This window comes from Balaenoptera ricei, chromosome 18 (genome assembly GCF_028023285.1).
Source record: "Balaenoptera ricei isolate mBalRic1 chromosome 18, mBalRic1.hap2, whole genome shotgun sequence".
Lineage (NCBI taxonomy): Eukaryota > Metazoa > Chordata > Mammalia > Artiodactyla > Balaenopteridae > Balaenoptera > Balaenoptera ricei.
Window position 1 is genome coordinate 69,459,489 of NC_082656.1, and position 16,791 is coordinate 69,476,279.

The 16,791-nt window shown below is 42.2% G+C and overlaps 1 protein-coding gene across 1 annotated transcript in view; it reads left to right on the plus strand.

Annotated features, from left to right (window-relative positions):
* LOC132352444 (ATP-binding cassette sub-family C member 4-like) overlaps nt 1-5,024 on the plus strand; it is a 127,709-nt gene extending 122,685 nt beyond the window's left edge. Inside the window, 1 exon segment of the mRNA XM_059902907.1 lies at nt 4,531-5,024. Within this exon segment, the coding sequence (XP_059758890.1) occupies nt 4,531-4,551 (21 nt within the window). The 3' untranslated portion in view covers nt 4,552-5,024.
* The last annotated feature ends 11,767 nt before the right edge of the window (nt 5,025-16,791 follow it).

Below are 16,791 nucleotides of genomic sequence, written 5' to 3' on the forward strand. Positions count from 1 at the left end.
ACTCAATGTGAATTTAAATGTATTTACTACTGTGGGCAGCAGTACAAATAAAAGTTTGAAAACAAGGCTCTATATCATCTTAAAGAGGGTGCATTGAAGTTAGAATCCCTGACTTATTGTAAATATAGTTAACCCTTGAATAGTACAGGTTTGAACTGCACAGGTTAACTTGTATTCACTTTTTTAAAAATTTGTACTGCAGTACTACATGATCCACAGTTGGTTCGATCTGTAGATATGGAGGGTGACTGCAGTGTTATATACAGACTGTCCAGAGGATCAGCGCCCTAACCTCTATGTTGCTCAAGGGTTAACTGTATGAAATATTTACCTCCTGTATCTCTAATTTGATAAAACTTGATCTTCTTTCCTGGATTCTTAAAAGATTCTTTCTTATTTTGAAGGTCATTAGTTTTTCCTAGGACATCATGCACTCTTGATCTCTAGATTCAAGTCTTTTATTTCTGAGCATTTGCTTGAATTACATCTTTGAATTTATTTGATTAGACTCTTCTCTTTAGCTATCTATAATGTGTATGTTGCTGTCCTTTGTCTATTTTATAAAGCTATTATCTCCTTAATCCTTTTAAATTTTTCATTAATTTACAGTTATTTGCCTTGCTTTCTCAATCCTATCCTCCATGTCTCATGTTGTTTTTTCAGCAGTGACTAATCTTCATGCTGCCTTTTAGAATGATCATTTCTTTTCATTTTTCTCTTCCATTTCACTTTCGGCCTCTGTCAACTCATGTTTCATCATTGTTGCTGTGCCATGTTTTCCTGTACTCTTGGATGTCCACAGGTTGATTGTTCTACTACATTTTGTTTGAATGTATTGTGTTATATTTTTTTACAATTTTCATCTTTTCAGTATTTTTTCATCCATCGTATGCTCATCTTATTCCTTGTCTTCATTTTTGTGTATTTTACAGATCCTATACTACTTTTTTATTACTGTTATTCCTACTACTCACCTTTGAATTGAGTTTTTTTTAGACCATATATCTGTGGGATAGTTGTGGCTAGGGCATCATTTGAGGCTAAAGGGAAGTCTCTGTGCTTAACACAGAAGTTCCACATGGCCTAGAGAGAAAAAATAAGCGAGTGAGAGAGAAATCAAGAACACATATTCATTTAAGCCTGTATTCCTCCCTAGCCTGCAGAGATGGGCAGTCAATGGTGCTTGCATTTCAAAATCTCTCTTCTCCTAGGACCTCACCAATATACATGCTTCGGGCAAAGATACTGATTCTATATGATTCTTCACTGGCATTTGCCCCTTAGTTGGAGAGCTGTGTTCTCCCATGATGCTGAGATCTGTTCCCCTTACATACCATCTCTGTCATGCCACAGCCCACTGGATCCAGTTGCTTAATGTAGCCTGTCCAGTAGCCTGTCCAGATATTTTGTCACTTGGAATTTCAAATGACTCCTGATTTCATCAAAGATTGGGCTTATTTTTTATCTCCCAATATCCTTGCTGTTTAGGGTGATTTCTGAAAGGATAAGGGAAAAGAATATTCATTATTCCGTTAAGTTAAAAGCAAAAATCCTTTCTAACTCTACAGCACTCTTTTACTTTGGTAATATACCTGCCAGTATGTACACAAAGTTAGACCTGCTTTCAAGACGAGGAGTTTGAGGGTTACTGGGATTGAACTAGGGCCATGCAGTTCAGGGAGAATGAACGTACAGTCTTGAGCCAGAATTCTACATATATTGAAGCACTGCTTGCTGGCTTTTAGCCACGCAGGTGAGCTTTTATTGCTCTGTTGCTCTTAGATCTAAGTTCATGATGGTGGTTTTATTTACAAGCTGGAGTTTAAGTACTAGACTATTTTAATCTACATTGGAGGAACTATAATGAACCACGCCCAAGAGAAGAAGGGGAAGAGGGCCAAGAAACCCACCACTCACTGGTCTCATGTTCTGCTTACCATGAATTGAATATTTTTGGCGTTATCTCTTTTAATCTTCACAACCATTCTGAGCTGGCATTATTATCCCTCAGATGGAGAAACTGAGGCAGAAGAACCTAGGTAACTTCTCAAAGTCACAGGTTAGAAAGTAATTTTTTAACCACCTTTCTGCCACCCAGGTTACCATGTTCACTGAGCTAAATGTGTCTCAACTGGGCTTCTTTGAAGATAAAACTACAGGATTCACTAAAGGGCCTCTGAGATGTTCTGTTTTCATCATTCAATCTGACTGATGCTGCTACTTTCTGTGGACTAAGGGGCCACATCTCTGAGCAGCATCATAATCACACCCAACACTTAGCTCAGCATGTTTTAAACCTGCAGTTTGTGGCCATCACTTAGTTCCTATGAGGTAGGTCATTGTCTCATTTCACAAATGTGGTAGCCAGTGTGGAGAAAGCTTAAGTGATTTTTCCAGGGTCAGCAGTGGTTCCAGGAGAGAGAGGTGAGATTGGGCCTCTCCATTCAGGCTCAGCCCATCCACAAGGACTCTGCTAACAAGCGTTCAGTCATCTCAACTCTCTTCATAACCCACCCTATGAAAAAGATGCCTTCTTTCATTTCCGCTGTCAGCCAGAGTGTAGTCTATACCATGAGAAAGAGAAGGGTCAAATCAAGGCTTTTATACACAGAAAGCTTATTTTCAGTATTCAGTTTCAATTATTGCAGACCATGAAGCAAAGGCCATTTTGGTTAAAAGGTGCTAGTAATAACATTTTCTGGGCTCCCCTGGTGGCGCAGTGGTTACGAGTCCACCTGCCAATGCAGGGGACACGGGTTCAAGCCCTGGTCTGGGAAGATCCCACATGCCGCAGAGCAACTAAGCCCATGCGCCACAACTACTGAGCCTGCGCTCTAGAGCCCGTGAGCCACAACTGCTGAGCCTATGTGCCACAACTACTGAAGCCCGTGCACCTAGAGCCCGTGCTCCATAACAAGAGAAGCCACCGCAATAAGAAGCCCACGCACTGTAACGAAGAGTAGCCCCCGCTCACCGCAACTAGAGAAAGCCTGCACGCAGCAACGAAGACCCAACACAGCCAAAAATAAATTAATTAAAAAATTTTTTTTCTTTTAAAAAATTGCATTGAGAAGAGTTATGGGGAAAGGAACCAGGTGATTTTGGGAGGACCATCAAGCAGTAGAAAGTTAAAAGTATTTCCATTTGTTTTTTGGCTGTTTTTAGTTTCACCAAGAGAGTACATAATAGATAACCACACAAAATATGGCTAGCTTTAAAAAATGGAGGAGAGAGATCATATGCAATTAGCCTACCCCCAAAGGCCTTATTTTTTAAAATTCTTGCATTATAATGGAAATAGCCTCAGATTTCACCGAGTGGGGTCCACGCATTCTTGGAGAACTTCTTATTTTTCTCCTTAAGGGACATTTTAATATAGCATTTCATATTCAGTGCTGTTTGGAGGCGGGTAGCAAGTATGCAAGCAACAAGAGAAGAAGAAAGTACACTTGATATGAAGGTAGGTGTCTCAGTGCTTTTCTATTTCATGTGTGATGTCCATTATCTCTCGTGATAACTTTGTTGACAGCACCCACAAATGTATTTGGTCCCAGGTTTTTATAAAATAGATCCGTAATCCTATGTTTAGGCGACTCAGATACTGACAATAGTCAGCCTCAGATAGATGGTACATTTTCTGTTATAAAAGACTCAAACAAAACATTTCACATTCTTCTTTGGGGGAAAAAAAATGACATTTGAAGTTCTTTTTCAAAGAAATACATTTTGAGATAACAGCTCACAAACCTTGACATTATTTCATTTTGTTCTGCACATCTGTCAAGGAACTGAGATACAATACAGCTACTAAAAACTGATGATTGTGGAACAGAGAAACTTGGCAGCATTTCATTTCCTTTATGTTCTGATTATACATTTATCAAAAAACCTTTATTTCTTCCAGTTCAGCTAGAAATTGGTAGAATTCAAGAACTCAAAGGCCTGGCAAAGACCTGTCCTATTATTTGGTATCATTTCTTTTTCAAAGTTGCTTGGTTGAGTCTTTGTTAAAGCTTTTGATTCTCTTTTCATTCCTGTGACCCACCATACACAGATCACATTTCTATAGGCCCTATAACTGCTTTGCTGCAGTTAAATTAAATGCCAGCATATTTCATACATATATGCCAGTGTTTCAATGCTTGTCAGTCCGAGTTTATAAAATATAGGGATGACAACCTGATATTAACATCCAAATCTGGTGTGCTCATTTTATGTGTGAAAATGAGAAACCCTTTTCAGACACTAGATTTCCCAGCCTCTCTGTCACCCTGTTTTTAATATATCTCCAGGTTTTCAGTAAAATGATTCTGCTTATCAATTTAATATAGTGATAAAACATATCTGTGAATCAGAATGTTAATGGGGCTACTTCCTCCATAGAATAAATACATCCCTGGTTTTTTAAATTGTGGCTCCAGTAGTGATATAATTTGCTTCACATAAGGAAGTGGACCTAGAAATGCATTGCCTTAGGGAGGAGGACTTTAAAACTTTTAAACATGTTGTTTTTGTCTTTTTTCCCCTCAGGGGCACTTCAAAATGAAATAGACAGATATTACTCACAGTGACCATCTGGTTATGAACGCTTCCAATGGACAGCCCTCAGCCTTAACAATTTTTGAGTCAGCACCGTGATTCTACCATGAGGTCAAGTCTATTCCGAAGGCATTTCTCCAATAGCTTTTGCACTACATAAGCTATACTGTATTTTCTTTACACCAGCAACAAATATTTACACATACAAGATGTTCGTTTATTTGGATTATTTTCTCCAACTTCACCCAACGATTCTAAGCTCTTACAAAAGGATTATTTTTATTATGTTATACTATTTTTTTCTTATCCAGATCAGATGTACAGGCCACCAATAAAAGCTGTCTCTCAGTTTTTGTGCCTTGAGAGACTCCAGAGACAAAGCGCACATTTTCTAAGGTGCAAGACAAAGTTGTCACAGATGTTTCTTACTGTTCCCCAAATTATATACCCCTGTCCAATTATATCAAGGATTCTATTTAGTTGAAGTGTGTGTGTGAAGTTGCCATTTTGTCTCACCACTTCCTTTAACAGAACTGGGTTCCATACCCAAAGACCTCTGGTTAAAATAGTAAGAGAAAACTAATAGGAAAAACAAAAAATATACCTTAGTTTAAGTGACATTATATGAAAGAGAGGCATCCCCTCTCCAGAAAAAAAAAATATAGGGTTAAAATACAGAAGGACAGTATTATATGCTCTAAAAGAGAAGGGAGAGAAAATATACTTTTTCAAAATAGGAGCCCTTCTAGGAGATTTCATAATGAAGGACAGATGTGTGATCAATTGTCTTTTAGACTGAAGATCTTATTTTTTAATTTTTTTCATTGTGGTAAAATATATATAACATAAAATTTGCCATATAGCCATTTTTAAACATACAATTCAATGTCATTAATCACATCTACAGTGTTGTGCAACCATCAATGTCTGGTTAATTTTTGGTAATTATTTTAGGACTATTCAGTTATTTCTATAGAGTCATTTTTGGTACATTTTATTTCTCTAGGAGTGGATCTCCTGTGAGTTTTGAACTTGATTGACATAAAGTTATTCACAATATCTTATATGTTTGCTTTTTATGGCTTGATTGATCCTTTCTGGTTTTTTAAACATTTTCTAGTTCATTACATTATTCTTTCTTTCCTTCAACTTTTCATTTATTTTGAGATTTTTTTGGTCAATTCTTAAACTGGAAACTTAATTTTCAACTTAATTCTTTTTCTAATATAAGTACATAAAGTGTACTTTTGTTTCCTAAGACCCACCTTAGCTGCAACCTACAAATTTTGGTGCTTAGCACTGATCAATACCCATAGTATTAGGTATTTTCTAATTTCTAATTTAACTCAATTATATCTTTTACCCATGAGTTATTCATAAGTATAATGTTCTCTAAATTTCAAATGCTAATGTATTTTTTCTATTAGATTGAACCATGTGGAACTGCTAACAGTCAACCTTTTTTTTTTAAACTTATAATGGCAGTTTCATACGGTTCAACATAATAGTTTTCTTTTGTTATTAATAGATAATTTCATTTTGGTCAGAAAACATTAGATTGAGGATTTTAAACCAAAGGTAACCACATTCACCCACAAAGTCCTTGTTTCCACCATTTTGTATTTTATTTATTTGGTGATTCTAAAATGTTATATGTGTAACCAGTAATTTTCAAATAAAAATCCTCCCCAAGTCCTGGAATGTTTTCTGATACATGCTGCAAGTTGGTTCTCTGGGATACACACCCAGATGGAGTTTAGTGTTGGGATGTTTATTAGGGGTGCCCTTGGGATCAATACTTGCAGAAGCGAGAGGGAAGAAACAAAATAGGGCAGAGGGAGAAATCAAGCTGGAACACTGGCCAGATGACCTTAGCTGACCCCATGGGGGCTCTGGAATGAAGACGGCCCTTCAGGGTTTCCTGACATGTCCAATGGCCAGGCCTTTATACCTCCACTTTGATGGGTCACTGCATACAGGCTGCCCCCAGAGGAGCTGATGGCTAAAGACTGCCCACTAGCAGCACTTCCAGCAGCTGGGGCAACAAGTCCTTGAAGGGAGGTCTGGATAGCACCTCTCCATGCCCCCCATGGCATGTGTCACAACTCCAGAGGTAGATAATTAGAATGTACTGTGGCAGAAAACTCTTGGTGACTGACATTTAAGTCAGAATGACTAAGTGATCCTCCTCAATACCCTGTGGTCTAAAAAAGGAGAAGGTCCATGTAGGGGAGACAGCCTCATTCTCTAGGGTCAGCCCAGTTTTCACCTCTTCTAGGAAGCCACCGTAAGATCAACCCTCATCCTAGGTAACTCATATTTCTGTAATACCCTGACCGCCTCTCACTTGTTAAACTGAACCATACTTGGTTAGTGTCCTGTTGTTGCTATCTTGAAATAATTTCTAAACAATGGACCCTGCTTTTTCCATTTTGCCCTGGGCCCTTTAAAATATGTAGCCTGCCCTGACTATAAGTATTTGTAGGTGGTCTGTTTTCTCACTGTTAGTTCCCTGTTCACAAGAAAAGAAAGAATGTTTATGGAATAGGCAAGGCCAGACTGTATATAGTTTAAAGGGGGGATCAGGTCTTGAAATAAACCCACACACTACTCATGGTCAATTAATCTAGGACAAAGAATATAGGCAAAAATATACAATGGGGAAAAGGCATTTTCTTCAATAAGTGGTGCTGGGAAATCTGGACAGCTACATGTAAAAGAATGAAATTAGAACATTCTCTAACACCACATACAAAAATAAACTCAAAATGGATTAAAGACCTAAACGTAAGGCCAGACACTATAAAACTCTTAAAGGAAAACATAAGCAGCACTCTGACATAAATTGCAGCAATGTCTTTTTTGATCTACCTCCTAGAGTAATGAAAATAAAACCAAAAATATGCAAATGGGACCTAATTAAACTTAAAAGCTTTTGCACAGCAAAGGAAACAATAAACAAAATGAAAGAAAACCTATGGACTGGGAGAACATATTTGCAAATGATGTTTTGACCAACAAAGTATTTACTTCCAAAATATACAAACAGCTCATATAGCTCAGTATCAAAAAACACAACCCAATCAAAAAATGGGCAGAAGACCTAAATAGACATTTCTCCAAAAAAGACATACATTGGCCAACAGGCACATGAAAAGAAGCTCAACATCACTATTAGAGAAATGCAAATCAAAACTACAGTGAGGTATCACCTCACACCAGTCAGAAAGGCCATGATCAAAAAGTCTACAAATAATAAATGCTGGAGAGGGTGTGGAGAAAAGAGAACCCTCCTATACTGTTGGTGGGAATGTAAATTGGTACAGCCAGTATGGAAAACAGTATGGAGGTTCCTTAAAAAACTAAAAATAGAGTTACCATATGATCCAGCAATACACTCCTGGGCATATATCCGGAAAAGACGGAAACTCTAATTCGAAAAGATACATGCACCCCAATGTTCATAGCAACACTATTTACAATAGCCAAGACATGGGAACAACCTAAATGTCCATCGATAGATGAACGGATAAAGAAGATGTGGTATATATATACAATGGATTACTCAGCCATAAAAAAGAATGAAATAATGCCATTTGCAGCAACATGGATGGAGCCAGAGATCATACTAAGTGAAGTAAGTCAGGCAGGGAAAGACAAATACCATATGATATCACTTATATGTGGAATCTAAACTATGATGCAAGTGAACTTATTTACAAAACAAGCAGACTCACAGATATAGAAAAGAAACTTAGGGTTACCAAAGGGGAAAGTGGGGGAGAGATAAATTAGGAGTTTGGGATTAACAGATACACACTACTATATATAAAATAGATAAACAGCAAGGACCTACTGTATAGCACAGGGAACTGTACTCAGTATCTTGTAATAACCTATAATGGAAAAGAATCTGAAAAAAAATATATATATGCATAACTGAATCTTTGCTATATACCTGAAACTAACACAACATTGTTAATCAACTATACTTCAATTAAAAAAAAAAAGATACTAAGTCCTTCTTCAAAAAAAATAAAGGGATCAGATCCTGCCAACAAAAGTGCATGTGATAATACCTAGTGAGTTCACCTGGCCGCCACTCCTCACTTGCACTCTGTAGGTGGGTTCCCGAGCTGTCTTCCCTCATGTTACCCACAGGCACTCAGGATAGCCATGGCTGTATGTGTGTTTACATACAGGTAATATTCCAAGACTCTGGGCACTGCAAGGAAGCAACAGTACCTAGCACTCTTCACCTTTATCAATGGCCTTATACCTACCATGAAAAATTATAACCCATTAGATAACAGGGACTTCCCTGGTGGCACAGTGGTTAAGAATCCGCCTGCCAATGCAGGGGACACGGGTTCGAGCCCTGGTCCAGGAAGATCCCACATGCCGCGGAGCAACTAAGCCCATGAGCCACAACTACTGAGCCTGCACTATAGAGCCTGCAAGCCACAACTACTGAACCCGCATGCCACAACTCCTGAAGCCTGCGTGCCTGGAGTCCATGCTCTGCAACAAGAGAAGCCACCGCAGTGAGAAGCCTGCGCACCACAACAAAGAGTAGCCCCCGCTCACCACAACTAGAGAAAGCCTGTGCACAGCAACGAAGACCCAACACAGCCAAAATTAATTAGAAAAAAAATTTAATTAAAAAAATAACAAAAGAATCCATGAATTTTAGTATTACTGCTCCATAAACAGGAGAGAAGGGAAATATCTTGTATAATTAAATGCAAAGAAATACAGAAGGAACAATGGAGGCAGAAAACTATCCAATGAAGAAAAAACTAGTGGGTGAAACTTTGATGTGGGGCACAATATTGACATAATATCAAATTATCTCTCTGCAAATTACTTATTAATTATAAAAGGAAAAAACAACTGTACAGAGGATCGCCCCCAAAACCTATTCAAATCCATTATGCATTATTTAAATGATGTAATATGCAGAGGTATCCCAAATATTAACACCATTTTACTGATTTTACAGGGTAAGGAAATTTCCAAGGCTAGACAATAACCACCCATGAAGGTAGAGATCACTATCCTCTTATTTATTGTGTCATTCCCAGAATAATAAAGATACAGAGGAGACACTCAAGAATCTTTTGCTGAATAACTGAATGCCTATGAATTATTAAAGAAGCCATAAGAGAGACTGAGCTTCAGACTTTGCTAACCCTGGTAGGTTGGCACCTCTAAAGCACCCCAGTCCAGGAGTCAGAAGACTGGATTCTAGTCCCAGCAGTGGTACTGAGGCCCCAGGGCCTCAACTGTCCCCCCATCTCCTTCTCCACTCCAGTTCAGCATCTCCATGACCCTTAATATCTCTAGGTCTCAATTTACTTCTAAAACAAAAGTATACATCTGTGAGCTTTACCAATAAACAGGTTTGAAAAGTGTTGGGCCATGTATCTTACAGTTATTTCCTACAGAGAACACTCAGGGAATTAACAATGGGACTTACCCTTAAAGGCCCTCTTTAAAATTCTGCTTGTACGGGAAAGATGCTCAAAATCAATAATCGTTAGGGAAATGCAAATCAAAACCACAATGAGACACCACTTCACACATATTAGGAGGGCTACTATGGGAGAAAAAAAGGAGAAAAGAAAGTTTGGCAAGGATGTGGAGAAACTGGAACCCTTGCACACTGATGGTGGGGGATGTAAAATGGTGTAGTCACAAAGGTCAGAAACTGTATGATTCTACTTACATGAAGGTACTCAGAGCAGTCAAATTCAGAGAGAAACAGAGTGGCACTGTGGTTGCCAGGGGCGGGAAGGAAGGAGAGTGGGGAGTTAGTGTTTAATGATACACTAAGGCAGGATGAAAAGAGTTCTGGAAATTGATTGCACAATGATGTGAATGTATATAACACTGGACCAAATGCTTAAAAATAGTTCAGATGGTAAATTTTATGTTGTGTGCATTTCACCACTATTTTTTTTAATTAAATGAGAAAAAAAAATTCCACTCGATGTGCCCCAGGTGGAAACCTTCCTGTGTTAGAGTCTAGACTTTGCCACTTTCTGGTTGTTACGACCTTGGACTAGCCACGTAACGTCTCAGTATTGGCCTCTGGCAAACAGGGAGAACACGTGGAGATGACACCTCCCAAGGCTGCTGAGGGATCACTGAGAGGATCAGTGACGCTCTAAACAGGACAAAGTTGCACCGACAAAGAGCAGCCTTTGCCGCGACAGCGCTCTTGAGTAACCCCATGCGGGCCCAGCAGAAAGCCTCTGACAACTGTGACAGATGAAGTCACAACAATAGTAGAGCCTGTTGGGAAGAAGACAGACTCTTGTTTCCCGGCAAAGACTCAGCCAGTGAAAAACTCTCTCTTCTACAGCCCTCCCAACTTGCTTTTGCTATGTATAAGAGTTCTTCTCCCCGTGCCCTTTGGGGACTCGCACGTTGACTCCATGGCTGCAGACCCTGAATTGCCATTCTCTGCTGATCCCGAATAAACCCATTTTCCCGGAGAAATACCTGACAGTCTATTTGTTTCAGGTCAACCAAAGGAAGGGATTGTTTAACAAGATCTGGGGACCCCGGAAGACTCAGAAAGGCAAATTATCCACGTGACACATCTGAGTGGACACTAGTTGACACCTCTCAGGCTGACCAGATGCAGGACTATAAAGACCCAAAAAACCAGGAATAAACTACAGGAGATAAACTTAAATTTGTTACACTGTTTATTTTGTCATAAAGACACAGTAGTAAATTATAATACACCTTCAGGCTGTTCTACATTTGCTTGGGGCTGTAGTTAAGGTATAAAATTACCAAAACTCATCAAACTAAATGGTTAGGAAAGGGGAACAGGTCAAGGCCAGAGAAAATGCCCTTGAAAGCTCACCCAGTCTCCATCTACATCATTTGGATTTCTGACTGTTAACCAAGAACAAGATTAATACAGGTGGTATTCTGAAAATGGGGCAAAGAATCCTAGTTTGAAATTAAACATTTCTATGCACTCATGATCACTAGTTACAGAGGGCCTAACGGGACCAACCTCTCTAAACCATCACAGCACTCAGCCAGTTTGCATTCCCCCTCATGGCATCATCTTTCTGAGACAAGAGTCTCCAGAGAGTCTGTCTGGACACCAGTGGCAGTTTCCACAGCTGCACTCCCTTTGCAAGGGGACAGTTCACTGATTGAGGTGTGGCTAGCATCGGGAGAGCCAGGATTTAACCATCAGTGATGGGCCAAGTGCATCTGGCCCAAGACACTGTTCAACCCTCATCTCTTGGGACAGGTCCTGCACTAACCCCCCCCAACCTGCTGGCCTCTGAGATGAGGGTGGGAGAGAAGTGCAGAGCACACCCCAGAGGCCTGCAGTGCAGGACAGTGGGGACATAACCAAGGAGAGTCTCAGCAGACTGGACAATCTAGTACCCAGCTGGACACAGTTATAAACTGTGCCCCTTACTTTCAATGACGGGGGAAAGGAAGAATTAGTCAATAATCCATGATGGGGAATGGGATGTTTCGGAAAAAACGAGGCCTAGCTTATATCAAATACTAAAAGAAATTCTAGCTGCCTTTATTGTTAGATAAGGAATGATAAAAGAACTACAATAAAGTGCTTACGGAGATTTAGATGATGCTGGGATCTTAAAAAAGACACAGTACAAAAGCAACAGGAGAAAAAAAAGCTCAATATAATTAATGATATATAATTTAAAACCTCTAAACTAAATTACAATACAAATGAAAATCTGGCAAAATATTATAAGCACTATTGCAAGTTACTTCAAAAATATAAATGCCTCATAGGAAAAAATCCATTAAGAGACAATTCAAAAATGACAAATAGATGGTCAATATACACAAAAACTGCCATCTCTATAAATTAAATAAATTCAAATTAAAACTGTCTGATACTATTTTAGACTTCAGACTGAGAAAAAATGTAATTCAGGTACTCAAAGTTGACAATGAAATAAGCACACAAACAGCTATTAATAGGGCAAATCTGTCCAAACCTGATGGAAAACAATTTGGCCTTTCACCAGTTAGTCTACTTCTAGGAATACAGAAAAAGGAAAAATGCACCAAAGTACATGGTCATGGATATGCATCACATCATAATTAGAAATAAACTGTGTTAAACAAAAATGAAAGACTGCATAAATTGCAATACATGTTTCAAAGATTATGTAATGCCCATAAATAAATGTAAACCACAAAAAATTAAGAAGGATTCAGGATTCAAAATTGTTTAGTTTTATAGAAAAGATGTGGCTGTGTGCAGATGTGCATAAAGATTTCTAGGGGAAAGACTAAGAAACAACCAAAATATCAGCAAGTGTACTTGGCTAATAGAAAGAAATCCTTATTCCTTTCTTCTTCTTCTATAGTTTTAAATTTCTTACAGAAATAGAAAAATATATATTCTTTCCTAAAGTTCACAATTACCACTAGCCATAATGTATGACTCCTCTTAGACCTTAAGTCCAAACTGAGCTGTGAAAACACTAAAACCCCAGTGAAGTTGAAATGGAGCAGGACCCCTATGGTCCTTGCCTCCCATGTCCTCAGCCTGCCTTTTGTCTGTGGAAAAACTTTAGCCAAAGAATAAGTTTAATCAGAGAAGTGAGAAAATACAGAAGCAGAGGAAAACAGTCAACCAGGACAAAACAACAGTAGTTTAGTCAGTAAGCAAATTCAAGGGCCTTTAGTGCCTCCTCAAGGGCTACAGATCATATTCTGAGCCATAACTTGCGAGCTGTGTTATAGATACTGACAGCCCCACCAGGTGGAAGAGGTTAACTACATGATGACCAGGCTGTAGCCATGACGTAAGCTGCCACAATTCCGAGAACTGGCCTCGAGGAAATGGGAACAAACTGACCCTGGGACGAAGATTAACTGTACTTAAAACAATCAAGATGATGCTGGTCAGACCACCAGTGACCAATTTCAAGATGACCATCAGAGCTGACTGTGCTGTTTCTGCATGCAGCCCTCTCCGTCTGTCTATGAAAGCTCTTGCCCACTGAATGTCGGGTGCGGAGGGGGGAGTCGGCCTTTGAACAGGCATCTGCCCTCCCCCCCAACCCCCATGACAGCATCCAAAATAAACCAAACTTTCCTTTCCACCAACCTTGCCTCTTTATTGGTTTCTGAGCAGCGAGTAGCCCGACCCCACTTTCGGTTACAAGGTCATTCGTATAAAAGTAAGCTAGTTACTGGCATCATTTACAAGTTTAGAAAACTGATGAAATTTGAGAAGAGCAAATACCCAATAAAAAGATGAAAACTCAGTTTTTCTCTACAAAATGGGCCTCGTCTCTGGGCAGCACTTGCTGGCTGGGCTCATTTCAGCTTTCCCGGGGCAGCGAGAGGGGGACACAAGGAAATCACTAAGGTACCTCAGACTTTACAGACAGACGGTAATCATGGTCAACATCTAACCCCTTTTTAAAAATTAATAGTGAAATAACAATGCCGATGGGAGGAGTGGCTTGAAGCAGCGGCCAGCCTCAACCTTCCATCAGAATCACCTGGAGCACTTGTTTAAACGCCATCCCCAGAGTTTCTAATTTTACAAAATTGGCTTAGAATGGGTGCGGGGCAATTGCACTTCTAACAAGCTCCCGGGTGATGAGGACGCTGCAGGTCTGAGCGCCGTACTTTGAGAGCAGCCACCCTAAAGCTTGGTAACAGAGATGTTTCACTTGCATCATCTCCAACAGCATGAACTTTAAGCACTTCCCTTGAGAAACTCCTGTCTACAAAGACAAAGGTGTGTTTGGTGGAATCGCCTTTTCCCTGCATTTAAGAACAAGTATCCAAATCGAAGCAGCGCAGTACAGCAGTTACATACAGGGTGAACAGGGGCTCGGGAGCCAGCCCGCCTGGTTCGGGGTCCTGCTCCACCACTCACTAGCTGTGTGATGGTAGGAAACTTGACCTCTGCTTCAGTGCCTTCAGCTCCTTCCCCTCCAGAGGGAAAACTGGAGATGGGTGACTACCCAAATCAGTGAGAAGTCTTCACCTTCCCATTTCCATGCATACACACTTTGAAAATCCACAAACAGAAGAAGCTTGAAGTGTTCCTTGCCCTGCCTGAAGTTAAGGAGATGTTTGCCCACTTTGCTATTATTTACGTTAACCACCCCCATAATTCCTTCTAGGCCCCTCTCTCCTTAAGGGCCACCAAATGACCAAGAGATGTAGCTACACACACTGAATACACCACAATCAAAACAAGCATAGGAGCTCCCACCCCCTGGGGATCCCGTAGGCTGTCCCATAATAAAAGGAAATATCAGAATTTGGGAAAGATGAATGGGTTAGGGTCCAGTAACAAAAGATCTAATAATCACCCAAGTTTAATTACAGTCCAACTAGTTAGTAGTTCCAGCTACTAGATGGAAAACTTTAGTTAAAAGCTTCACCTCTCTGAGCCATTTTCCATCTGCAGGTTTCCTCCCAGCTTAGGGACCTGTCAGTTTCAGGACCCTAGGACTCCTGGGCAGGACCACCTGCATCAAGACCATGCACTGCTTCTCTGAAGGCTAATGATCTGGATAAGACCCCACAGGCTCCAGGGACCCCATCCCCTGAGTGGTCCTCAAAGGTGGAAGTGAAATATTAACAATAAGGAAAGGGCTGGTCAAACATAATACACACTCCAGTCGTGGCTGTGAGTCCCAGGCAAATGCAAAACGTGTTCAACAACAGTGTCCCCGTTCATTAAATACCAAAGGGTGTTTTTCACCCACAGGAAATTTGCTACCACTAGGTACCAGGACATACAGTGAGAGACGCACATGGAGAGAGGAAGGCAGAGAGAGACGTGGTCATAGACACAAGGACAGAAGGAGCCGGGTGGAGGTGGAATGCAGCTGCCACATAAGGAAGATGGGAAAAGGTGGGGACATTGGAAGATGGCAACGGTCCAGAGCGCTAATTAGATAAAGGAAGCTGTTCGTAATCTGCTTGCTTGGGGGGGCGGGGGGGAAGGGTGCAGTTTTAGTTCAGAACTGCGAATTCCTGAGCAGTACTGAGGAAGCGGGATAAGGGTGGAGTGCGCGGGTCCAGTCCGTTCTCCCACTGGGCGGTGACTCCTCCTGGGCAGCCTCGGCTCTCTACTTCCCCGCCTCCTGCTCGCCCTGCTCCCGGACGCTGCAGGCTGGCGGGACGGCAAAGCAGGGAGACCGGTGCCCCAGCCACCAGGTCTCCGGGTCCCCCTCCCCGGCCCTGCTCCCGCCCGCCCAGCGTTCCCGGGCGCAGGCGGAGACCAAGCGGCCGGCGTGGGGAAGCCCCACCGACAGCAAAAAGCCGTCCTCGGCCCGCCAAAGGCGCGGGCGGCGTCAGGCACTGGGCCCCCAGCGGCGGGATGTTGCAGCTCAGGCGCGGCGCGCACCGTAAGAACGCGCGGGAGCAGAGGTTCGCCTCCTGCAGCGGGCTGGCCGGCACCGCCCGGGACACTGGCTGCATCTTGCCAGCCAGGGCGGCCGCGGGCCGGGGACGCGCTACTCCAGCTGCGGTGCCACTCCCGCTGCTCCTGGAGGCGCCGGCGGGGATGCTGGAGACCTGGCCGCCTCGCTGGTCCGCTGGGCGGGAGCCCAAGAACCACCTGCTTCTGGGAGGGGAGCGCCCACGGCCCACCGGTCCCTGCCTCCCGGGGTCGCCTCGGGGGCGTCCGCTACGCGCCGCTGCCTCGGCTGCTGGGAGCCGGGTGCGGGGCGGCGGGACGAAGGGGCGGCCAGGCGGAATCTGCCGGGAGCCACAGGGAGGTACGAGGCGAGGGGCCAGAGCAGTTGATGGAGGCGGGTAAGCCAACTGCGCAGCACAGCGGGTCGGCACCCAAACGCCCACTTACTCGCACCTGGCTGCGAACTCTACCGAAGTGCTTGCTCTGAGCCCAGGCACCGACCCAGAAGGTGCAGAGAGAGAGGCGCAGGCTCTGCCCGCCTCTGCTGCGCTGAAACACCCCGTCTTCAGGGAAGACCAGGAGAAAGATGGCACAAGGCATTAGCAGCCCACCCTCATCAGGACCAAACAAGGGTGCGTGGCAGGTTCTCCAGCTGCAACCAAGCAGGACCCTGTGGGGCCTTCCAGGGACAGACCCTCCCCCCTTATGTCCTCTGCCTGTCTCTTGTTTGCAGAAAAGCTTTAGTCTCCCAGGCCTCCCCTGAGTTACAAAAGGCTGGCTCAGAAATTAACCACTGAAAGAATGTGAACATGTAATAACAAAAAAAATTTAAACAGTAG